Source organism: Lissotriton helveticus, chromosome 2_1 (assembly GCF_964261635.1).
Source record: "Lissotriton helveticus chromosome 2_1, aLisHel1.1, whole genome shotgun sequence".
NCBI lineage: Eukaryota > Metazoa > Chordata > Amphibia > Caudata > Salamandridae > Lissotriton > Lissotriton helveticus.
Genome location: NC_136059.1, coordinates 63,289,436 through 63,315,813, shown reverse-complemented (window position 1 = coordinate 63,315,813; position 26,378 = coordinate 63,289,436). Strand labels below are relative to the sequence as shown.

At 44.6% G+C, this 26,378-nt stretch overlaps 1 protein-coding gene across 1 annotated transcript in view; it reads left to right on the top strand.

Annotated features, from left to right (window-relative positions):
• LOC144817709 (long-chain-fatty-acid--CoA ligase ACSBG2-like) overlaps window positions 1-26,378 on the top strand; it is a 443,613-nt gene that overhangs the window by 124,530 nt on the left and 292,705 nt on the right. Inside the window, exon 5 of the mRNA XM_078674471.1 lies at window positions 18,093-18,213. Within this exon, the coding sequence (XP_078530597.1) occupies window positions 18,093-18,213 (121 nt within the window). The remainder of the gene's footprint in view (window positions 1-18,092; window positions 18,214-26,378) is intronic.

Here is a 26,378-nt window from a genome sequence, read left to right as displayed (position 1 = left end):
TGTTTGCTCAGAAAAACATTCCCCCAAAATCTGTGATTTACTCAGCAACAGTGTGCCAGACCTCCTTTTCTTCATGGAATCCTGGTTCAACCCCAAACCTAATCTCCTGACATTACCATGACCATTCAGGGGTCTACAAGATCATCTACGAGGACACCATTTAATGTGCTTCATTCACAGACACCCACACCACTTTCATGAAACACATGTGCTTCTGTCTACAAACAAATATCAGCTTCTCCCTGAAAAAAAACCTCTCATATTGACCACCTATACCATTAACCATGTTCAGCTACCTCATCACAGACCTCATTGTTCTCTTCACCATCAAGTCCATAGACTTCATACTACTTGGCAGCTTACATTTTTGCCTTGAGCTCCCCATGGACCAGTGCTCCTCAGACCTACTCAAAAGCCTGAATAACATTGCAATCACCACGCTCATCACTAACCCTACACACATCACAGGACAAACTCTGAATCCAATCACAGTATGAGCAGTACCTCACCACTGACATGGACCCATCATATACTTTGAAATCACCATGCCACGAGTCATGTTCCTTCCTGACAGGGAGAACAGAGCAAGTCAGACTATCTTCCTACTTATCGAAACCCTAGAAACTGATCTGCTGAGTCGCTGAGGGTTCATTGATCAGCCCAACCCTGTTCAACAGCTACATGACACTACCCCCAACATCGACACCTGGGAATCATTCTTGGCGGAAAACTCAACATGACACCACAGGTCAGTGCATTAAGCTGCCTCAGCTGACATGTATTCTGTAGGATATTCAAGTGGCTACCCTATCATGCAAGACCTCATCACAAGCAGATTAGACTATAGCAATACACTGTATGCCGTGTACTCCAACCACCACCTCCACCGACTCCAGACCATCCAGAATACAGTAGCAGGACTTATCTTCAACCCCAACAATGTATCACATCTCAGAAAGCTCCACTGGCTCCCATATATAATAACTAAAGTACACACCCCGCGCTTCTGCAGAACAGGATATCTAGAATTCCCCTATATCACACCAAGCCCTGAAATAGGCTCCCTATGCACATCAGGTCCTTCTCCTCACTTCTTGAATTTTGCAAGAAGCCGAAGACCTGGCTCCTGTCACCCTCAGTTGCTCCAATACATAATAACTGCAAATTCAAACTCCTCATGCATGCATACAAGACACTGCACACTATCAAAACAACATACCATAACCATCTTCATTTCCACCAACCCACCAGACACCTGTACTCAGCCTCACTCTCACTCGTACACACCCCACGCATCCACAGAACAGGATATCTAGCATTCTCCTACATCACCCTAAGCCCTGAAACAGCCTCCCTCTGCATATCAGGTCCTTCTTCTCACTTCCTGAATTTTGCAAGAAGCTAAAGTCCTGGCTCCTGTTACCCTCATTTGCATGCCTACATGCCCACTAGACCTCCTAAATACTCTACAGGTTGATTAGCCACACTATACAAATTATTTTAACACAGTATAACATATATTTTTAAGAAATATGTTTTTTAAGTTTTTGGGAAAAGTCTTTTTACATGATGAAACTTAGGAAAAATAAAATAAAGACTATCAATAGTCCAATCTAAACAGTCTGAAATCATAATTGAAATGTTTTAAATGGAAGTTAAAGTTCAATTTTCAAAACTGAGTAAAATGTCAAAATTCTTAAATAAGACACTGTCCCAACCCTGACTGAATGTCCAATTTGTTATCCTTAGTTGGGTCCAAAGTTCCTTGCCATCGTCTTGATTGGCTTTTTCCACAATATTGATTACTTCTCCATATGTGCACTGCTAGCGGGTAATGCAGGACCTAGGAGGTAAGGGCAGGACCAGTCAACTCCTGAGGGAAAAGACCCAATGGGGTAGGGGCAAAATGCTTTTGAATAACATACTGCAAGGCATGAAAAGAGCAGGTAGGGAGGGACAATGATTTTCCAGAACAATGCCCGGTAATAGGTGTTCTAGACTTCTGTTACTACGGAATTCATCAATATACCAGTCTAAGGCAGAAAGCCATTTGGACTGCAACCATCCCACCACGCACTAAGCTCTATATTAGTGAGCAGCATTTTAGGTAACAATCAATCTTATGCAATAGCAAAACTATACGGTTTTGAATTAAAAATCTCCTTGTCAACCCACAATGCACTGCTTATGACCTCACATATTATATGACTCATGAAATCACTGATGGCAAATCAAATGCCATCACTAAAGATGTAATTGATGACAACATTCTGTGAATATAATTGTTTCATAAACATTTCTGAGACTTAAAGATATATTCTAAGCTACGGAATAAGTTAAATTACTATTCTTTCTTTTCTAGTAATTATACCATTTCTAACATATTGCATCTGAGTGGCTGTGTGACTCTCTTTATCAGTGTGTGAGTGGATGTCTGAGTGGCTGTAAGGATGTGAGTGGGTGAGTGGGTGTGTGACAGGCAGTATGGATGTGTTAGTGGATATGTGAGTAACTGTATTGGAGAGTGAGTGGGCGTGTGAGTGGCTGCATAGGTGAGTTAGCAGCTGTGGAAGGGACTGTATAGGTGTGTGAGTGGGTGTGTGAGTAGATGTATGAGTATGTGAGTGGCTGTCTGAGTTGATGTATGGGTGAGCGAGTAGGTGTGTAAGTGACTGTATGGGTGAGTGAGTAGCTGTTTGAGTTTGTGTGCATAGGTACGTGAGTGGGTATGAGTGACTGTATTGGGGAATGAATGAGTGACTGTGATGGTGAGTGTGTGGGTTTGTGAGTGATTGGATGGATGTGTGAGTGAAGCTGTAAGTGGCTCTGTGGGTATATGAATGGCTGTGTGGCTGTGTCAGAGGATATATGGGTAAGTACGTAGGCATGTGAGTAGCTGAATTGGTGTATGACTAGCTGTGTCAGTTTCTGTAGGGGTGTTTTAGTGTGTGTGTGAGTGGCTACAGGGGTGTATGCGTAAGTGTGATTATGTCTGTATGATTGGATCTCTGATTAGCTGTACTGGTGAGTGAGTAAGTGGGTATATTATTGTCTGTGTGGGAGGTCAGTAAGTAAGCATTTGAGTGGATTTATGATTGAGTGGATGTATAAGTGGCTCTATCGATGAGTGGTTGGTTGTGTGAGCACTGGTATGGATCCGTGAATGGGTATGTGAGCGGATGTGTAGAAGTGGGAATGGTTGTATGAGATGATGAATGAGGATGTGAGTGTCTGAGTGGTTCTGTGGATGATATAATCAGTGATGTTATTTGAGAAGTCATCAGCAATGTGATCAGCGATGTCACTGACCATGTTATAATTGATGTACTATATGGAGTCATAAGCAGGGCATTGCGGGGGGTAAGTTAGCTCATGTAACTTAAACTGCTGAATTCCACTGGTTTTGTTCAAGTAAAATCTGAGCCTATCTGTAACGTTCCTGTGACCATTTTTTTAAATGAATTTCTAAGTTTTTTTTATGTGATTTCCTAAATGTAACCACCTGTAACCTTAGTTTTTTCAGTGAATTTACAAGATTTATTTAAATTCCTTTTCCTAACTGTAACGTCCCTTTAACCTTTGTTTTTTTTAGTTATATTTTTAAAGATTACAAACATTACTAAATTATAATATGAATTACAGTTATTTGAATAATAGTTTTAAATGATATATGTTTAAATAAACATACACCTATAGATATATATCATCTTTATAAACATAGGTATAACTCCTATAAATATTTTACAATTCATTACATATATTTAATTTTAATGATATTACTGTTACCACGTGATCATGCTGCAAAGCGAAACGCGTTGTTTTCCTGCCTGAATTAAATCTTCGTGCACAGCAATTTCCAGTGTGTTGGTGACTTTTATTCTCACGATTAAGTACTTTCTTGGATATATATATATATATATGTATATATATATACATATATATATATATGTATAGTATTTTGAATAACTTTATTCAGCTGTTTGCTAAGAGCCATCAATGTACAAATGCATACAAGGTTTACAAATTAGAACAAGTAAAAAACAAGGTAAAATCCTGGAAATGCATCTCAAATATGATAAAATGAATACGTTGTAGCTAGTTGGACATTTCACTCATACAAAACCAGTGTCATTTGGCTGTTATAGTTAGTTGAGCTAACTACAACTTGCGCCCCTGCAATGCAATGCTCATAACGGCACATATCCCATCACTCATGACATGGTCAGTGACATCTCTGATGACATCACTGATGACATCATTCACATGCAGAAAGAGGCAAGAGAAGTGCAGAAAAACGTACCAGAGGTGCTGAAAAAGGCAAGAGAGCTGCAGATAGAAGCAAGTGAAGTGCAGTAAGAGACCAGAGAGGTGCAGGGAGAGGCGAGGGAGGCACAAAAAGTGACGAGTGAGGTGCAAAAAGAAGGAAGAGAAGTGTAGAAGTGCAGAAAGAGGCAAGAGAATTTCTGAAAAGAAGCACCAGAGCTGTAGAAAGAAGCAAGAGAAGTACAGAAGGAGGCAAGTGAGGTGCAGAGAGAAGCTAAAGCAGCGCAGAAAGAACCAACAGAGGTGCAAAAAGACGCAAGAGAGGGCAGGAAAGGTAGGAGTGGTGCAGAAAGAGGCAGGAGGGATGCAAAAAGAAGGAAGAGAACTACAGAAAGAGACACGAGGTGTGGAAAGAAGCAAGAGAAGTGCAGAAAGAGGCAAGTAAGGTGTAGAAAGATGAAAGAGCAGTGCAGAAAGAACCAACAGAGGTGCAAAAAGAGGCAAGAGGAGTACAGAAAAAGGTAGGAGAGATGCACCAAGAGGCAAAGCGGTATGGAAAGAGGCAGGAAGGGTACAGAAAGAAGGAAGAGAAGTGCAGAAAGAAGCAACAGAGGGAACATGGGTTCAGAAAGAGGCATGCGATCTGCAGAAAAAAGCAACAGAGGTGCTGAAAGAGGCAAGAGAGGTAAAGAAACAGGCAGGAAAGGTGCAAAAAGAGGGAACAGGGGTACAGAAAGAGGCATGCGATCTGCAGAATAAAGCAACAGAGGTGCTGAAAGAGGCAAGAGGGGTACAGAAACAGGGAAGAGAGGTGTAAACAGAGGCAAGAGCGTTGCACCAAGAGGAAAGAGATGTACAGAAAGAGGCAAGAGGGGTACAGAAAGAGGCAAGAGGGGTACAGAAAGAAGCAACAGAGGAGCCGAAAGAGGCAAGAGAGGTACAGAAAGAGCAATTGAAGTACAGAAAGAGGAAACAGAGATGCAGAAAGACGCAAGAGAGGTACAGAAACAAGTAAGAAAAATGCAGACAGAGGCAGGAGATTGCTGAAAAAAGCAACAGTGGTTTAGAAAGAACCAATCAAAGTGCAAAAAAGAGCAAGTGAGGTGCAGAAAGAGGCAAGAACAGTGCAGAAAGAACAAACAGAGATGCAAAAAGAGGCAAGAGGGATACAGAAAGAGGTTGTAGAGATACACAAAGAGGCACGAGAGGTACATAAAGAGGCAGGAGGGGTGCAGAATGAAGGAAGAGAAGTGCAGAAATAGGCAAGAGAATTGCAGAAAGAAGCAACAGAGGTGTAGAAATAAAGAAGCAAGAGAAGTGCAGAAAGAGACAAGTAAGGTGCAGAAAGAAGCAAGAGCAGTGCAGAAAGAACCAAAAGAGGTACAAAAAGAGGCAAGAAGGGTGCAGAAAAAGGTAGGAGGGTACACAAAGAGGCAAGAGAGGTACAGAAAGAGACAGGAGGGTTGCAGAAAGAAGGAAGAGAAGTGCACAAAGAAGAAACAGAGGGGCTGAAAGAGGCACAAAGGGTACAGAAAGAGCAGGATAAGCGTGGGGAAGAGGCAACAGAGGTGCAGAATGAGGCAAGAAGATGCAGAAACAGGCAGGAGAGGTGCAGAAAGAGGGAACAGGGGTGAAGATAGAGACAAGAGAGGTACAGAAAGAGAGAAGAAGGGTACAGAAAGAGGCAAGAGACCTGCAGAAAAAAAGCAACAGAGGTGCTGAAAGAGGCAGGTGAGATGCAGAAAGGAGCTAGATATCAGATAACAGTGGTGCTGAAAGAGGCAAGGCAGCTCCAGAAAGAACCAACGGAGGTGCAGAAAGAAGCATCAGAGGTGTAGAAAAAAGCAAGAGAGGTACAGAAAGAGGAAAGAGAAGTTCAAAGAGGGAAGACGGGTGTAGAAAGAGGCAAGAGGGGTGCAGAAAGAGGAAAGAGAAGTGTAGAAAGAGGTAAGGGAATTGCTGAAAGAAACAACAGAGGTGTCGAAAGAAGCAAGTAAAGTAAAGAAAGTAGCCAGTGAGATGCATAAACAATCAAGAAAGGTACAGAAAGTGGGAAGACAAGTGCAGAAAGAGAGAACATGAGTGCAGAAAGAAGCAAGACATGTGCAGAAAGAAGCATGGACATTGCAGAATGAAGCAACAGGGGTGCAGAAAGAGGCAAGCAAAGTGCAGAAAGAAGCAACAAATGTGTAGAAGGAGGCAAGAGAACTGCAGAAAGAGGCAAGAGAGTTGCAGAAACAGGCAAACTAGGTAATGAAAGAGGGAACAGAAGTGCGGACAGGGGCAAGAGAGGTGCAGGAACAGGTAAAATGGGTGCAGAAAGAGTCAAGAGGGGTGCAGAAATTTGCAAGAGGGGCAGAAAGAAGCAAGAGCAGTGCAAAAGAACCAACAGAGTTGCAAAAAGAAGCAAGTGAGATACAGAAGGAGGCAAAAGAAATGCAGAAAGAGGCAAGGGAGTTGCAGAAACAGGCAAAATGAATGCAAAAAGAGGGAACAGGAGGGCAGACAAAGGCAAGAGAGCTGCAGAAAGAGGGAAGAGGGATGCAGAAATCTGGAATAGAGGTGCAGGAAGAAGGCAGAGCAGTGCAGAAAGACCCAACAGAGGTGCAGAAAGAGGCAAGAGGTGTACAGAAAGAGGCAAGTGAAGTGCAGAACAAAGAAAAAGAGGTACAGAAAGAACCAACGGAGGTGGAAAAAGAGTCAAGAGGGGCACAGAAAGGGGTAGGAGAGGTGCACAAGGAGTCAAGAGGGATACAGAAAGAGGTAGGAGGGGTGCAGAAAGAGGAAGAGAACTACTGAAAGAAGCAACATAGGAGCTGAAAGAGGCACAAAGGGTGCAGAAAGAGACAAGAAAGGTGAATAAAGAAGGAACAGAGGTACAGAAAGCAGCATGAGTTTTGCAGGAAAGAGAAAAGAGAGGAGCAGTGCAAAAGAACCAACAGAGTTGCAAAAAGAAGCAAGTGAGGTACAGAAGGAGGCAAAAGAAATGCAGAAAGAGGCAAGGGAGTTGCAGAAACAGGCAAAATGAATGCAAAAAGAGGGAACAGAAGGGCAGACTAAGGCAAGAGAGCTGCAGAAAGAGGGAAGAGGGATGCAGAAATTTGGAATAGAGGTGCAGGAAGAAGGCAGAGCAGTGCAGAAAGACCCAACAGAGGTGGAGAAAAAGGCAAGAGGGGTACAGAAAGAGGCAAGTGAAGTGCAGAACAAAGCAAAAGAGGTACAGAAAGAACCAACGGAGGTGGAAAAAGAGTCAAGAGGGGCACAAAAAGGGGTAGGAGAGGTGCACAAGAAGGCAATAGGGATACAGAAAGAGGCAGGAGGGGTGCAGAAAGAGGAAGAGAACTACAGAAAGAAGCAACATAGGAGCTGAAAGAGGCACAAAGGGTGCAGAAAGAGACAAGAAAGGTGAATAAAGAAGGAACAGAGGTACAGAAAGCAGCATGAGTTGTGCAGAAAGAGAAAAGAGAGGAGTAGAAAGAGAGTTGCACAAAGAGGGAAGAGAGGTACAGAAACAGGCACAAGGGGTGCAGAAAGAAGCAAGTGAGGTGCAGAAAGAAGCAAGAGAGTTACAGAAAGAGGCAAGTGAAGTGAAGAAGGAGGCAAGAGAACTTCAGAAAGAGTCAATGGAGGTACAGAAAGAGGCAAGTGAGGTACAGAAAGAAGCAAGATAAGTGCAGAAAGAAGCAACAGAAGTGCAGAAAAAGGCAAAAAGGGTACAGAAAGACATACGAGGGGTACAGAAAAAGGCAAGAGAGGTGCAGAAAGAGGGAAAAGTAATACCACTTGGTGTCTCAAATGTGAGAGTAGTATTACATTCACTTTTCCCTACCGGAATTGTACCTTTATTCCTTACACATAGGTCAGCCTTGGTATCAATAACCGTAATCACATGTAAACTGGACATATTTATAAGTCTTTGATTAGTAAAAATACGAGGTGTAGATACATTGTCCGGTCGATATTCTTCCCACTCGAATTTAGTTCCTTCTGCCTGTGGGTAACCATCTCTATCATTATAGCATACTTTATTAAGTCGAAAAAGTAGTCCACCTTTTGTTGGCCATCTCAGGGTAAAACGAAGAGTGTACCAAGCATTACAGGAACCATTATGAGAAAAAGGAAGAGGAATAAGTGGAGTTCCTCCCTTCTTCTGATGTCCAGGCAACATTCCACATACCCAACAGTTCGAAGTGTTCGTCATATTATGGGTATGATGTAGAATTTGAATGAAGCTGTTATTTAGGTAAGTCTGTCTATGTCTCTCTTCATGATAAGGCAGAGTAAAATGGAAATGTTCAGATGAGATTGGAGTGGTAGGCAGTAAATATTCTAGTGCAGGAAGCAATCGTTCTATGATCCAAGCTATTACTGCTATTACCACTATAGTCGTAACAAAAAGCACTGCACCAAGATTTCTTCTGTTTCTCATCATAGTAGGTGCCATAGTTCAAAGAACAAAAGTTTCAAAACAAAACTAAAAAATAAAAATGAGTGCTAAGATCCGAGGTAGCCGCTGGTTTCTTCTCCGAGATTCAAGACGGGTGTCGCTACACTGGACAGAACTGATCCCCCCCCTTGATATTCTTGGCTTCCGTTTTCGCAAACCTCAGAACGGTAACTCAACCAGTCTCGCACAAAACAACTGCTTTCCTTGGCCGCAGGTTTTACTTCGCTCCACCAGAAACAGTGTGGTCCGGGAAGGCTCCCTCCGATTCGTGAGGCATAGCAGCTGGGCTCTTCTCTGCATCCAAGATGTCTCGATAATCAGACAGCACCGCAGGATTCACCAGATCCGGGGAGACACGACGGCAGTGAGTGGAATGTACCCACCGCTTCTTATTCGTGACTCGCACAGCCGTCCGAGTTGCCAGCAATACTTGTTCAGGGCCACGCCACCTCGGCTCCAAACTGCTGGTTCTCTCGAACGAGCGGACCATTACATGATCCCCAGGACGGAGATCGTGAGCCTCTCCAATGGAATTTTCGGGCAGCGCTACTCGAACCTGTTGATGAATAGAAAGTAAATCATTTCTTAATCGTGCCAAATAATCGTTCATCATTATACAAGGCACATCATGTATTAAGCGAGGCTTAGGGACTCCCCATATATTCATAGGCCTTCCAAACACCACTTCATAGGGTGTGAGGCCAGATCGGGAATGTGGCACTGATCTAATAGACAGTAATGCCAAAGGCAAAGCGTCCGGCCATTTCAAAGACATGGATGCCACGATCTTTGCTAGCTTCAGCTTCAGAGTTGCATTGTATCTCTCTACTAGACCTGCTGACTGCGGGTGGAATAAAGCTCGGAATTTTTGTTTAATTCCCAATCCTTTCAGGACATGCTCCACTATTTTCCCAACAAAATGAGGACCATTGTCATTCCACAAAAATTTACAAACACCATAGCGTGGGAAGTACTCTTTGAGTAACACCTTAGCTGTTGTCAATGCTGTATTATCCTTCGTGGGGTAGGCCTCATTCCATTTACTGAAAGCACACACCACCACTAGGACATACTTCAAGTTATTACAACGCTCAAGCTGGATGTAATCCATTTGTAATACTTCGAATGGTGCAGTAGGTGGAATGAACCCTCCTTTAGGAGTATAAGTCCCTTTTGCAGGATTGTAATGTAAGCATATCAGACAGGTCTGCACTACTCTTTTGGCCGTGCTGGCAATCTCAGGATGCTCCCAAACTCGTGTAAGTAATTTAGTAATTGCAAGAGCTCCAACATGTGCCAGCCCATGTGTCATTTGAACCATTGTTTGTAAATAGGCAGCAGGCAGTTTCCATCTTTCCATGTCTTTGCTACGCCAACAACCCTCATCATCCAACACTCCCCTCTGTTGCCCAGGTTGCAAGTTCTGCTTCAGTTGCTGACTTTTGTATGTCTAATATTTCCTCTCTAGCATCATGCCATCGCTCAGCTTGTGATTTCACCACATACATGGGAGAGATATTTTGTAACATGGCAGTCTCTCTCGCTATGCGATCTGCAAACGCATTTCCTTGTCCTATTTTATCTGTCACCTTCTTATGTGCACTACATTTGACTATCGCCACTTTCTTTGGACATAATAGTGCATTCAGGAGATCACGTACTAATTCTCCATGCATGATATGTACTCCATGCGAGGTCAGGAACCCTCGTTCCTTCCAGAGTAGGCCGAAATCATGCACTACTCCAAAAGCGTAACGGCTATCAGCGTATATATTTACACATAATCCAGCACTTAACTCACATGCTTTCGTTAAGGCTATCAATTCAGCCGCTTGGGCCGATTTTTGCGGTATTCGTGCTGTTTCTACCACTGTCTTGAGTGTCGTGATTGCATAGGCTGCGGAAGTCGTACCATCTGGTAACTTTAAACATGATCCATCAACCCATAGTTCCCCATCTACATCTGGAAGTGGTGTATCCTGTAAATCGATACGACCCTTTGTTTGTTCTTCAGTCAGAAAAACACAATCATGATGTTCTTCCTTCTGGGTCTCAGCAACAGGATATGGCAATAAAGTAGCAGGATTCAAAGTGGCGCACCTCTTCAGTGTAATATGTGGCGCCAACAGTGTTAGCTCGTATCCTGTTAAACGAGCGCTGGTTAGATGCTATGTTTTCGTTTGGGTCAATAAAGCATCTACCGCATGGGGAACTAACACCAACAATTTATGTGACAAAACTATTCCCTCACTCTGTCGTATGGCCACAGCTGTTGCTGCAACTGCTCGAAAACATCCAGGCAATCCTCGAGCCACAGGGTCGAGTACTGCTGAGAAGTACGCACAAGGTCTCTGTTTATCTCCGTGTGTCTGCACTAAGACTGACAATGCGCACCCATCCTTATCGTGTACATAAAATGTAAAGATCTTTGTGTAATCGGGTGTACCTAACACTGGTGCAGAACAAAGGGCTTGTCTCAATTGTTCAAAAGCATTCTGACATTCATCTGTCCATTCAAGGGGAATTGGTGTAGTTTTGGACAACAACGCTAACAAAGGTTTTATGATGTGCGAAAATCCTAGTATCCACTGTTTACAAAAGGACGTCAAACCTATGAAAGCAGGAACATCTTTCTGAGTGCAAGGGATTGGAGTACTTAAAATTGCTTGAATTTGGTCTGATGTCAATGCACGCCCCTCCTTAGACAAAAGATGACCGAGGTAGGTCACCTTTGGTCTACAATATTGCAACTTTTTCCTCGAGACCTTGTGATTATTTTTGGCAAGAAAAGAAAGCAGGGAAAGAGTACTCTCCTCACTTGTTCCTGCGTGTCTGCTGCAAGTAAAATGTCATCAACATATTGAATAAGAGCCACCCCAGGCTGTAAGTCGAAAGAATCAAGCTGTCTTTTTAAAGCCTGGCTATAAATGCTAGGGCTTTCTGTATAGCCTTGAGGAACTCGACAAAATCTATATGATTTATTATTCAATGTGAAGCCGAACAAATATGGACTATCGGGATGAATGGGAATCGAGAAGAAAGCATTCTTCAAATCAATAACAGTAAATGTAGTGGATGTAGGTGGAATCAAGGTAAGTAAGGTGGTAATGTCAGACACCACCGGATACTAGGGATTGATTACCCTATTAATTTCCCTCAAATCAATAATGAAACGATAGATCTTAGTGTCTGTGTCTTTCTTTAGGATCGGAAGAATCGGACTGTTACAAACATTATAGGGGACTTCCTCCACCACCCCTGCCATAATCAAGTCATTTACAATATGTGTCAAGGCCACTTCACCTTCTCTAGAAATCTTGTACTGTGGTACACGAGGCAAAGACACTCCCTCCTTTACAGTAATACGTATGGGAGGAATAATCATTTGACCCACATCAGTCACAGAAGTGGCCCATAAAGTACTTGGAAGAGAAACCAACGCATCGGCCTCTTGCATGAGGCACGATCTCTCAACCTCTGGGTAGTTTTCATTCAAAATAACCCGTACCCCTTCAGGGGCACAGCGTATGGTTGCTCGAAAATGTTTAAGCATATCAAGTCCCACAATATTATCTGGCGTGTTTGGAGATAACAGAAACGGGCATGGGGTAGTAAATTTATCAATGTGAAATGTAAGGGGTTGAGACAATGGGCTAAGAGAAGGTGTTCCATCGAACCCTATTGATGTAATCATTTCGCCAGACAGGGAAGCCCTTGGAACCAAGTGTTTGGACAGAGCGCTACGAGTCGCTCCTGTATCGACCAGAAACTGATCAGTAGAACCCAAAACATGTGCTGATATATATGGACCCCTTTGATCGACTGGTACTTCAACCGATTCCACACCCCATCCTACGCAATCCTATGCATAATTATTATCCTGAAACTCAGTAAACTCTCCTTCAGCTATCTGATACTGATTCCGTCGATCAAAAGTATTATGATCAGCCTGACCACGACCCCTCGCTTCAAACCTACCACGATCGTTCGCTCCACCCCTCGGTCCTGAATAACTATTCCGTGACCTTCCACTCCCTCGACCACGCTGATTACGCTGTTCTCGAAGCACTGGACAGTCTGAAGCCCAATGTCCACACTGTTTACAGTATGCACACTGATCCTCGGAAATATCAGTACGAGTAGAAGACGTACCATACGATCCTCGTCTACCCCTATCGTTCCCTCTCGACTGCGTAGCATAAACCTGAGCCAACATCACCTTCGTCTTCAAATCCTTCGCTTTCTTATCACTACTTTCCTTCGCCTCCAATTCCTGTCGTTCATAATAATGAGCCATAGTCAGTAAAGAAGCAGGGGTTGCCGTGGTCCATGAACTTTCACTAGTTTTTAAACGTTTTGCAATCTCCGGTAGGAGATTAGCCACGTACTTATCAACGAACAAATGCCTGCCCGTATCCTCTGTTAATGATTGGCCACTGTAATCGTGAAACGCTTCCTCGAAACGTGAAAAGAAGTCAGAGACCGATTCATCCGGCTTCTGTTTACAAGAAGCCAACATTGTCCAATCGATTTTCTTAGGAGGAACAAGCGTTTTTAATTTATTCAAAATAGCCATCGGGAGATCTAAAATCAATTGGCATGGCTTACACGCAGGTTCTCTATCTAAGTCAGCTCGGGCTAATTCCTTCCAATCTGCACCTAGAATCGTTCGATCATCAAACTTACGAATCACCCTCCACATATCAGGAGGCAGTATCAACCCAAAGAAAAGATCAATGTCAACTAATGTCATAACACACGAAGAAATAGCACCTTCCACACCTTCATAGAAAGCTGCTGGATTTTTACGGGGGTCAGGCAAAGCATTCTTAAGCGCCATCACATCTGTTCTATTCCAAGGCGTATAAACCCAGTTATATATAAAATATCCCTTTGCATCTTTAGACATCTTATCATCATCTGTGCCTTACCCTTTAGGAGGGACATACAAAGGCGCAGCTTCTCGCATGGGCATGACATTAACTGCAGCGCTCTTATCTGTTCCATGTGGAGAAGTGTGGCTCACTGGTTAGAGGAGGCAGACCTGGAAGCAGAGGTCAGCCCAGGACCAGGGTTCAATTCCCGGCTCGGCGGGGTCTTGAGTCCTAAAATGTCCATGGACTCGACAATTCTCGCTCCGGTGCCTACTCGATTTACGGGTTCACACTCTGCGACTCTGGGCAATAGCTTGCTTAATCTCCACAACAGCCCCTCGCGGCGGGATGCCTGGCTTTCACCTTGCGGATACCATGCCGGGGTTATCTCACAGGGGAATACCAGGACGGGTTCCCAAAGCAAGCGCTTAGAAACCGCTTGGTGATTTGCGCTATATAAATTCCTGTACATTTACATTTACATTTTCCAGAGATAGGGCACTCTTTGGATACTTCCGTTGATCCAGACGCATGCGAACCCGATGCCTTTTTCGCCGCTCGTAGCCGTATCGTCTCATCCCGTAGCTTAACCAAACGCTGGAAAAACTCATCCACATCTGCAAGAACAAAAACACCTTTACGAAAATTATCACGACCAACTGATATATCCTTAGGTTCCAACTCAGGTGGATAACGTCTAAACCGTTCGACAACTTCATCTCCAAAATGATCCAGAAAATACAATCGTTCTCGGTCGGACCACTTACACATAAGGCCATCAATCTCTGGAACGGTCATAGAATTTACATTAAGTTTACGAGCAAACCCGCGCAATTCCCTAGCTCGATCAGCAGTTAACCTGGTACGCTGATCTCTCTGATCGTCCGAGTCCGAGTCCTCATCCGGGGCCGTAGGCGGAACATACGGAGGCGGGCAACGATCTAGTAATGAAAAATCATCTGATTTATTAGTAAGGACAGGATAAAGAGGACGTCGAATAGGAAACTGACCATTAACTTGCAAATTACGTTTTCGAATCTCCCTCTCTTTCTGTTCCTGCAATTCTTTTTCCTGCAACTGTAAAGCTTTATCACAAGCAGCCTTTTGCTGCTCTTTGACCGCCAATGCTTGTTCACGCTTCATTCGTTCACGCACCGCTTTCTCATACGCACACAATCAAACAAATCCTGTCTAGACCTGCGCTGAAACAAACACTGCTCCACATATTGAACCTTTCGCAGATCAAACGACCCATGTAGTGGCCATTGCAATTCACGATCAGTTTTTGTATATTTGTGCCATAATGTACTATACATAATGGGGGGAAGGCCAAATTTTATGTACATTTCACAATTAGGTGTCCCCTCTGGGGGACACCTAAGCCGGCTGAGATTCATTTAATCGATAATTGGTACCATTTCCAAGACAGCACATTCCTCGGAGTGTGCTTAGAACAGGCATGTCAAAATATCACGGAAACGCGATATTACAAAAATGGCACTTACTATGCTTTACACACGATGTACCGTTCAAACAAATACAAAGTCAGAGAAATATCTCTACATGCCTGTCTATGTGAGGTGCACTCCACATATAACTCAAATCATAGGTCCAAATGTTAGCTAACTCAAACAAATCCAAAAAGCCACAGTAAGTGTCAGTAGACTACCTTACCAATCAAAAGCTTACCAAATATTCTCAAACGTCCAGGTTCCAACTGCCAAGTTCCATAATCGAATCAGCCAAACGGGCACTGCACGACAACCCAACCGATCAGGATCTCAGTCGAGGACCGGCGCCACCTGGAAGGTCAAGTCAGAAGGAAAGGAAGAAACACCGTGGGTGCCAAGACTCGGGTCACTCAGTGGCAGCGTACGCGTCCATGGCGAGTTTCCAATCCTTCGTCACGACCTCTCCTTCGGGCATCCGAGTCGCCGATGAGTCCCTTCGTGGTCGCCAATTTGTGGTATCGGGTTTCGTCAGGTCTACATACTCTGCAAAAAACTCTCGAACACCATAGAATAGAAGTTGGCACGGAAACTGGAAAATGCAAAAGACAAGTTTATTAAGACCCCATGGGGTGGTGGTACATTCCTACAGCACCCTTTGGCAATGCAAGAAGTATCACACCGAACATCGGTGTGCGACCTTTTTTATACAAGTTTAACAGTAATAAAAAGTAGGCGTTATACTCTTTTCACAGTTTATGTACATATAAGGGCATTTTTGGAACACAGCCAACATGTGGGAGGAGTTTAGTACCACTGGTCAGTTTTGGAGGACATTCCTAAGAGGTGACCGCTCATTAGTCTAAACGTTTGAGTACGCATGCGTGAGCTTGACCAGTGCTAAAAATAGCCTGTTGCCGGGCAAGGTAAATGGTCATTGGTACAGAGAAAGGACAAAAGGGCATGCTGACCACGAGGCCGCATGTTCATACAAAATGGAAGCCAGGAAATACAAAATGGCCCCCGCAAGTTTGGTCAAGTTAAACACGAAAGTTCGTGTAGCTGGGCTAAATGCTAACCTAGTCACTGCCAAATTACGACAAACAGACCCTATCGATTCAAGGGACGCATAGAGACAATAGTCTACATATATTACGGTGGACAGTTGGCGTCAGGATGGCAGACCGGGAAGTGTGTGGAGAGAGGGGGGAGGAGATGGTTCACTTTGCAACAGCAAGAAAGGACGCATAGAGACATTAGTCTAGATATATTTGGATGGACAGTTGGTGTAAGGATCCGAATACGCGTGTGTTTTTAATCGAAATGCCGAACAGACCCTATTGATTTCCTTGCTGCGCAACAACTACAAGAGACGCATAGAGGCAATAGTCACAAAAACATATTGTATACCCACAAGCATTGTGAAATTAAACATATTAGACACATTCTCCACTTTTGTTTTTGGCTCTCTTCTGCCTCTGGGGTGCGTGCACGTGCGCACACCTCGCGATTTAAAATTTAAAAAAAACGTTTTTTTGCCCTTCGGTCTTCCTTCAGGGACCCCCTGAGAAGGCCTAGGGGATCAGGGAGTCTCTACCCTGCTCCCTTTTCACGTTCTCCACTTTTGTTTTTGTCTCTCTTCTGCCTCGGAGTGACAAAATGGCAGCCAACACTCCCTAGTTTCCACCGATTGGAATGTTGACAGATGTCTAACAGCAAATCAGAATTCCGCTCGCGCACACCCTATACGCGCACGGTGCGCGCTTCTAGATATATATATATATTTTCTTTTGATTTTCTCAAGAACTACTGGAGGGATTTACACCATTTAAGCAAAAGCGCGATCTGCGAATCAGACTGTACCATTCTGCCAAATTTCTTGTAATTCCGTTCAGCAGTTCAGGCTGTAGCCGTGTCTAATCGTCCTATGGAAAATAACATGGGGAAAAGGAGCGGAGCAGAGCGGGCCATCTTCTTTGAGAAATTTGCGAAGATTCATCAACCGGCGCCAAAGTTATTCCCAATAGAATGTTGCGAATTTCCTATGGAAACTAGGTCCTAACTATAACTACCTACTTGCGACCGCCAGTAGGTAATATAAATACATACTTAATATATATATATATATATATATATATATATATAAATATATATATTGTCAAGGTACATATACGTGGAGTTATATATAGCATAACTTTGCTTACCCATAGAAACTTGCCTTCATAATATTTTTGACATCGATATTCTTGACACAGTATTTTGTCTCACCATATTTTTGTTTCTGACATTCTGTCTAAACACCCGGGTGTTGTGGCCCTCATTGTCTGGATACCCTGAGTAGGTGCTACATGTTAAGCTTGATTTCATTAGTTCATTCATTCATCATATTGAAGAAAAACTGCAATCACAATACCCAGGCCTTTTGGGGAGGCATTGTAGAGGGTTGGACGGGTATGCCTGGGTCATCTAGGCATAGAGATGCAGTTCCTGACACTGGTCCACTGGTCCACTTCATAGAGGACACATTAACTTACTCTAGGTTAAGGCATGATTTTGAAGGCAATAAAGTTGACAATTCCTAGAGAGCCTGCTGAGTTCCACGTATTGACTCAAAAAAACCTAGTTTAATAAAAACAGACTCAAGGTGCCAGGTACAGGGTGTCTCAACTCTGGGCCACAAACCTGATGTGGACAACCTGTGTGGAGGCTCCCGCTAGAAGGCAATGGAAGTAGTTTACACCAGATGTCTTAGGTCAAAAATGTGACTCACTTTTGTAAATGGTTTGATTGTGTTACATCAATGATTAAAATACAAATAAGAAAATACTCCCTGCCTGTGCAGCATCTGTTCTTTCTGAGACTAGTCTGCCTTGCTGTTACCCTCAATATATCTTCACTCTCGTCATATTCACTTAGGTTGTAGGACTACGGATTGAATCCTTACTATTATTTTTTTTAAGAGACACTACTACGCTACATTGTTCCATTCAAATACATCAAATTTCCTGTCTCATAAATATAAGATATGGATAAGAGATGAATCATTTAATTTTCTTTCAGTGGCTTGGCGGTTGGAATTTATACCACAAGCTCAGCAGAAGCTTGTCAGTATGTGGCTGAAAACTGTGAAGCTAACATCCTTGTGGTGGAGGACCATGCACAGCTCCTGAAGATCCTGCAGGTGAGCCTCTCAGTTCTTACCTCTCAAACATGTGTGATGTCGCTTTGACTTTGTGATTGAAAATAATGAATTGGTGGGAGTCTTTTAGCTCAAAAGTGCCCTTCCTGACTATATCCCTTTTTTCTGTAGTTTATTGCTTCCTCAAGCACGATCCAGCCATGTTTGTGAGCCCACAACTCAGGTACCAGAGAGTCAGTTAAAATAAAAGAAACCCTGAGGCGTATTGGTGATCTTCATGTGAGTGAGAATGAGGAAGCTACTACTCGTGGAAAGCCAAAGCATCCAGGCAATAATTGCAATTGTTTATTTCTGATGGGACTCTTCTTCTTGATGGAGAGACTTCAGACCAAACCCTCACAGCTCCTACAGTGTATGCTTTGGGAGCTTGTGTGCTGCATGGAAAATCTCCACCCAATGCAACCATGGCTCCAGCAGCTCGTTTGATGTGATTGCTGAGGTCATGAATTCTAATCCACCTGGATTTTAATCCTTGAATTCACGAGTTGGAGACTACTACTGTTTTACAGGCCTAGATAAATAGCAGGGATCAGTGTGTTTCCCCAGGGGGCTGGAAAGGCGGGCCGGCTTTGTAGTGGTGGAGGCCGGTTTTGTTACTGGGAGAGGGTTTTGCAGCAGTGTTGAAATACGTGCCACCTTTAATGAAAGTGGCAAGCAAGAGTTTCCAGCCTCTAAGTGCCAGGCAGTGCTTGGTTGGGGAAAATTGCCAGGGTTGCTTTAGGTTCTCAGTCCAGCTCTGATAAATACTAGATGATTCCTGCTGCATATCACCACAAATGTGCATGCAGTACGAAAAGTTCAAGTCCTACAGCTTTGCTGTTAAGCACACAGTGGAGGATTTACTCAAGCATTCAGATTTGTCATTGACATAAAATGAGAGTGAGGAGAAATATTGACTAATAACTTTGGACTTGATTATGATGTTGGCTGACAGTTTACTCCATAATAAATGTGACGGATGTCCCATCTGCGTGTTATAATTTAATCTTATTCTATGAAACTTGCAACACCGCGGACGGGATATCCACCATGTTTGTGGCGGGGTATTTCGTCTGCAAAGATGGCAATCAGGTCTTTTGTCCCAGGTATTCAACTACAGTTAATACAGAATCTCCAAGAGCGGTAGGAACACCCTAATGATATCACCTGATCCTGTCCCAGAGCATTGGGCCTCCTAAACATCCTCTCAAAGTAGCTATACAGCTCATGTGATGCTGTCTCCCAAGCAAGGAGCAGATTCTTTCTCCCCGTTTCCTCGAGTGCCTTTTCCTGTGTTGCTTCCTGGTGAATCCTCATCACATCCCCTTGCTTTTAAACTGACTCCTGCGACTCCTCAAAAAATATCAAGTAGACATCATTTGCAACTGTGGAGAATTCCATTGTTCTTTCTTCTTGCCTGTGTTCACCTTCGTCTCTCATGTACTTTATTGTTTCACATGCTATTTTTACAGCTTTTTATGCTACATCCAACAATGCAACATGTCCATCCTTGGTTCTAGCTATCATGTGTAAAGTTCCCCATATAGTGATGCCTCTTCTACTGTGGAGAAGATGCACATTGTATGACAGAACATGACCTCAAATTTTCCTGGGAATCTGATAGAGCTTTTATTCTCCTAAAGGAGTGGACCGATTTTCATGCATCTTTCCTTCATTTCCTTTGAAATACCTGTGACTATGAAGTAGGCATTTTCGGCTTGCACCTTCCAACACTTACATAACAAATAAAAAGCCCTTTCTCTGAACTTGAATGGGTGGAAGCTGATCACACTTTCCTGGATTTACATGTGTTAAAGCTCACAAAGCGAAGGACCCTATGAAATGCTTGAAAAACCAAAATCCTGGCTGTGGGCTCTCAGAATGTGTCCTCCATATTGATTTTACAGAGTTGCAATCCTTGCCAATATCTCTGATAAGCTGTACGTCTCAATTTTTTGGTAGACCTTCCTTACTATGGTGACCCAAATGGATATTTTCTATCGTCAGAGGCATGATTTAGGGACAGTTGAAGATTACTTCCCTTTCACTAGATACATTCACAACTAAATTAAATACTTCTCATGGCAGGTATTAATTCAAGCACAATCTCGAAAGGCTTCACATCAGAATGCTCTGCATGCTTGGGTTGCCTCATTCTGTTTTCAGGTAAGCCCTACTGTATGGAGCAGCAATTTATGTGATGCTTGGGCCTTCATCCTCTTTTACATCCTCCAGAGTGGCAGCTCCTCACTGCAGAACCCTGCAAGCTTCCCTTCATCCACACATTGCTGGATGAGGTCAGCATGGCAGGTCTTGCACAGTGGCATAAGGTCTCCAGCTGTTGCAGCCCTCCAAGCAGATGGCAGGCATGTCCTCAGGCAAAGAAGTCCAGACCCATGGTCAGTGCATTAGTGGTCATCTGTGTTTGACAGTTGCAGCCTCCCAGGGTGGTCAGCAGCGAAGTGGCTCCTCTCCCCTACTGTCAGCAGAGGCCGGGGCTACTTTCCAGCCAGCAGAACATGCCAGCTGACACAGTGGTATTTGGGCTTTTAAATTCTTAGTGCAGTTCAAAATAGAAGCCACACACAGAAACTGGAAACCCACTCTTCACATAGGTTGCCCTTGGTTCCCCTCTCTACAGAACTGTGCGGTCCTCTCGCCAGGGGTGTGCTGGGTATCTCCTGCTGGACAAACTCTCATCCTGCAGGCCAAGTGCTTTCTTTTCCTCTCTTAACAGGCAGTAAAACAGGCTTCTTGACACTGAGCAGACATTCAGCTCTCCCAGCAGAAAGTGCTTCCTCATCTCTGGTAGATTGACAGTCAGGCCCTTGTCACACAGCAAAACACACAAGTTGATGGACGGAATGTTGCTTATTGGCAAAACATTCACTCCCAGTCACAGATCTGAGTGTAATCCATTGTTATTTTGCTCACCACGCCACCCAAGTTCAGACACGGCCATAGGCAAATCAGCCTTGACCCTGTGTCTCATAGGAACAGTCCAGCCCGAACTGCCAAGCCATGTCTTCCCTGCGACCGGAATCAAGCATCCTAGGACCGGTTTCTGGCTATCAGCCATCATCAGCCAGGATAGCTTGACTCCATTGGCGTAGTGAGCACGGGACCCACGTCTGGGCATACCCTTCCCACATAGGGCAAACAGCAAAACACAGAAGATGATGGACGGAATGTTGCACATTGGCAAAACGCTCACCTCCAGTCACAGATCTGGGTTTAATTCATTGTTACTTTGCTCACCACGCCACTCCAGTTCAGACATGGCCATATGCAAATCAGCCTTGACCCTGTGCCTCATGGGAACAGTCCAGCCCAAACTGCCAAGCCTTGTCTTCCCTGGACCAGAATCAAGCATCCTAGGACCGGTTTCTGGCTATCAGCCGTCATCAGCCAGGATAGCTTGACTCCGGTGGCGTAGTGAGCACGGGACCCATGTCTGGGCATACCCTTCCCACGTAGAGCGAACAGCAAAACACACAAAATGATGGACGGAATGTTGCACATTGGCAAAACATTCACCCCCAGTCACAGATCTGAGTTTAATCCATTGTTATTTTGCTCACCACTCCACCCCAGTTCAGACATGACCATATGCAAACCAGCCTTGACCCTGTGCCTCATGAGAAGAGTCCAGCCCGAACTGCCAAACCATGTCTTCCCTGGGCCGGAATCAAGCATTCTAGGACCGGTTTCTGGCTATCAGCCATCATCAGCCAGTTTAGCTTGACTCTAGTGGCGTAGTGAGCACGGGTCCCACGTCTGGGCATTAACTTTCCACATAGGGCGAACAGCAAAACACACAAGATGATGGACAGAATGTTGCACATTGGCAAAACATTCACCCCCAGTCACAAATCTGGGTTTAATCCATCGTTATTTTGCTCACCACGCCACCCCAGTTCAGACATGGCCATATGCAAATCAGCCTTGACCCTGTGCCTCATGGGAAGGTATCGCTTTGTTCACCCTAAGTTGGCAGGGTATGCCCAGACGTGGGTCCCATGCTCACTTTGCCACTGGATTCAATATAGCCTGGCTGATGAGGGTTATGAACCCGAAACCGGTCCTCGGAAGCTTGTTTCCGGTCCAGGGAAGACATGGCTTGGCAGTTCGGGCTGGACTGATCCCATGAGGCACAGGGTCAGACTAATTTGCATATAGCCATGTGCGTTTTGTATGTCTGGGTGAGTTGCATCCATTTTGGATGTCCTGGTTTAGCATGGCACAAGATGGAAGGGGAGCATAACTTCTTCAGATAGTGGACATGTACTTGCTGCATTCACGTGTCTAGATGTCTGTGACCGAGACACTAAACTCAGGGGGCTAGAATCAGGGCTACCTTTAGATATTCTGTGAAGTATGGGGTAGCAAAACACTTCCAATTAGTTTCTCCTGCCAATTGGTATTCAGTAATGTCATATGAAGGGCCTGCTCTAACATCTGCCTAGGATTACTACTTCAAGAAGACTGATGTCAGCCTGGTCCCTGTTTTGGATATTCCTACTTAGAGTCAACCCCATTCCTACTTAGAGTCAACCCCATTGCTACCTGCTATGAGGACTGTAATTGTGTCTGGAGAGCACTCTGAAAATGACATTTGAAGCCTTCAACATTGCATCCACATAACAAATCTGGAAAATATAAATAAAAGATGGATCCAAACCACCTCTCTGGGTTTCTGTTTCAACTTATTCTTGACCAAGGATAGAAGTGCTCTGTGTGACAAGGCGATACCAACGGGGATGATGGACGGAGCGTTTGAGCAAATCAAACACTCACACCCAGTCAAAAGATCTGGGTTTAATCCATCACCGTTCTTTAGCCCACTCTGCCACCCCAGTTCAGACATGGCTATATGCAAATTAGTCTGACCCTGTGCCTCATGGGATCAGTCCAGCCCGAACTGCCAAGCCATGTCTTCCCTGGACCGGAAACAAGCTTCCGAGGACCGGTTTCTGGCATTCCAGCCGTCTTCAGCCCGGCTTGCTTGAATCCAGTGGCAAAGTGAGCAAGGGACTCCGTCTGAGCATACCCTGCCACACTTATGGTGGCCAAAAGCGGTACAAAAGAGGGTGGTGATGGACGGAGCATCTGAATCAATCAAACACTCACGCCCAGTCAAAAGATCTGGGTTTAATCCATCACTGTTCTTTAGCCCACTCTGCCACCCCAGTTCAGACATGGCTATATGCAATTCAGGTTGACCCTGTGCCTCATGGGAACAGTCCAGCCCGAACTGCCAAGCCATGTCTTCCCTGGACCGGAAACAAGCTTCCGAGGACCGTTTTCTGGCATTCCAGCCGTCTTCGGCCCGGCTTGCTTGAATCCAGTGGCAAAGTGAGCAAGGGACTCACGTCTGAGCATACCCTGCCACACTTATGGTGGCCAAAAGCGGTACAAAAGAGGGTGGTGATGGACGGAGCATCTGATTCAATCAAACACTCACACCCAGTCAAAATATCTGGGTTTAATCACAGGCTTTGCAGTTCGGGCTGGACTGTTCCCATGAGGCACAGGGTCAGACTGATTTGCATATAGCCATGTCTGAAATGGGGTGGCTGAGTGGGCTAAAGAATGGTGATGGATTAAACCCAGATCAGTTGACTGGGGGTGAGTGTTTGATTTGCTCAAACGCTCCGTCCATCATCCCCTTTTGTATCACTTTGTTCGCCCTAAGTGTGGCAGGGTATGCTCAGACGTGAGTCCCTTGCTCACTTGGCCACTGGATTCAAGATAGCCTGGCTGATGAGGATTATGAATCCGAAACCGGTCCCAGGATGCTTGTTTCCGGTCCATGGAAGACATGGCTTGGCAGTTCGGGCTGGACTGTTCCCATGAGGCACAGGGTCAGACTGATTTGCATATAGCCATGTCTGAAATGGGGGTTGGCTGAGTGGGCTAAAGAATGGTGATGGATTAAACACAGATCTGTTGACTGGGGGTGAGTGTTTGATTTGCTCAAACGCTTCGTCCATCATCCCCTTTTGTATCGCATTATACAACATGAGCACACTGTATTTTCGTAGAAAAGGTATTTAGTTATAGTGACATTTCTTCAAAAATTAAGTTTGGTCAGTCTGATTTTGTCAGGCTAACTTTCTTCTTTTTGGAAATTCATAATAAATGGTGGAATTCTGCTGTATTAATGGGAAAAAGAGCACGGACACAGATTAAAGTTGTGAATAAATGCTGTGGGAAAAGATGTCAAAGAAAGAGGAGAACAAGGTTGAGACATGTGTACCATCTTCATTGAACAACAAATCACAAAACACTAGTGTATCTGGCAACAAAATGTTATAAATATCTCACTCTGTGTGTGGGTCCCACATATGTTGTAATGGCTGTAGACCTTTGCTCATGGATGGGAAAATTAAAATGTTCCATGGTGGGTATGTAATTTGTGGAGTAAATTTCTAGGCACAAAATATGCAGTTCGCACTACAGGAATGTAGGAATGCTTGCAGAAAAATATTTAGTTTTTGCTGATAGTCTTATACAAACTAGAATAATAGATGTAATTGGGTTTTGAAAGAGGGTGCACAGCTTGCATATTGTGAGGTAATCATTTGAAAGATGGCGGAACAGAATTTGGTTTAGGTGCAACACAATATACACCACAGGTTCACTGGCATGTTTCTTTTTAGTATGTTGAGGAGGTGTTATACATGCATTAAGGTACAGCAAGTGTAGATGTCTGATAATGTGTTAAATGTTAGTAGGAAAGTGGGAATGTAGTCTAGATTTGTGTGGTTGGTAGTTGGGGATTAGGGCCCAATTCTGATTTCTGGTGGAGCACCACAGTCAGGCCGTCGGTTGAGGTCCGTTCGACATCCAGTGTATCATTTTGACCACCAGATTACAATACCGGTGGTCGGAGTAATCTGGGTGGAGGGAAAGACTGTCGCCTCCGACAGGCTCAAGGAGCCTATAAGGGGAGTGGCCATAGCCTCATTTCTACAATTGAGGCAGTGCCTGCAGAGGTTTCATTGTAGCAATTTGGATGTCCCATCCCCTCCTCGTTTTCATGTCAGTTCCACCACCAAGTAAAGGCAGATGGAAGGGGTCTTTGGGGCCCCTAGCAGGGCACCCATCCGCAGTGGGCATCTCGTCAGGGTGCCCCTCCACAATTATTTTTTAATTGCAGTTTGTGCTATGACCCTTTTCTGGGCTGCAGTGTAAACTGCAATAGAAAAAGGGATGTTTCCGACAGCCTACACAGCAGCTGAATCAAAATCTGGCGGGTGGGACAGCCAACTACTTGTCAGGTGGTCCCAATACTGATACATCGGCAGTCGGACACTCATCCGACTGCCATCATAACGACCCCCTCCCCCAGCATGGGTCCAGATTTCAACAGATGTTGCAGAAAGGTTTCTGGTGCTAGAAAGTAGCTACATGCAGTGCTCGCCTTAGTGGGCTTTAGTGGGCTGCAACTGATGCAATCACACCTGATGCCAAGTTCAGGAGGTGATGCGTTCTGAAATAACTTATTTATAATAAAGATGTCAAGATAACTCTAGTGATTGATGTACCTGTGGGAAAGATCCAAGTTTTTTTTAAAAGCAGTATGGACTCATCGTAAAGTACTTAAGAGATGTTATGTGCCAGCTGCAAAGTATGTGTAACACATATATCAAAGACCTGTATTTCATGTAGCTAGCTCAGTCAGTTGTTGCTTCTGCTACAGAAACACTTTTGTTACTCTCTACGCCGGAACCACCGCCAAGCTCCAGAAGAGACAACAGCGAATCCAGAACGCCTCAGCCAGACTCATCCTCGACGTCCCCAAACGCAGCCACATCTCCGGACATCTGAGAGACCTGCACTGGCTCCCCGTCAACAAGAGAATCACCTTCCGTCTCCTCACCCACGCACACAAAGCCCTACACGACCAAGGCCCGGGCTACCTCAACAACCGCCTCAACTTCTACGCTCCCAAACGCCACCTCCGATCGACCAATCACGCCCTCGCCGCCGTCCCCCGCATCCGAAGAGCGACAACAGGAGGTAGGTCCTTCTCCTACCTGGCCGCCAAGACCTGGAACACCCTCCCTACCGACCTTCGCCTGACCCAAGACCACCTCTCCTTCAGGAAGAAGCTCAATACCTGGCTGTTCGAGCAGTAGCGGCACACCCCCCCGCCCCCAAGC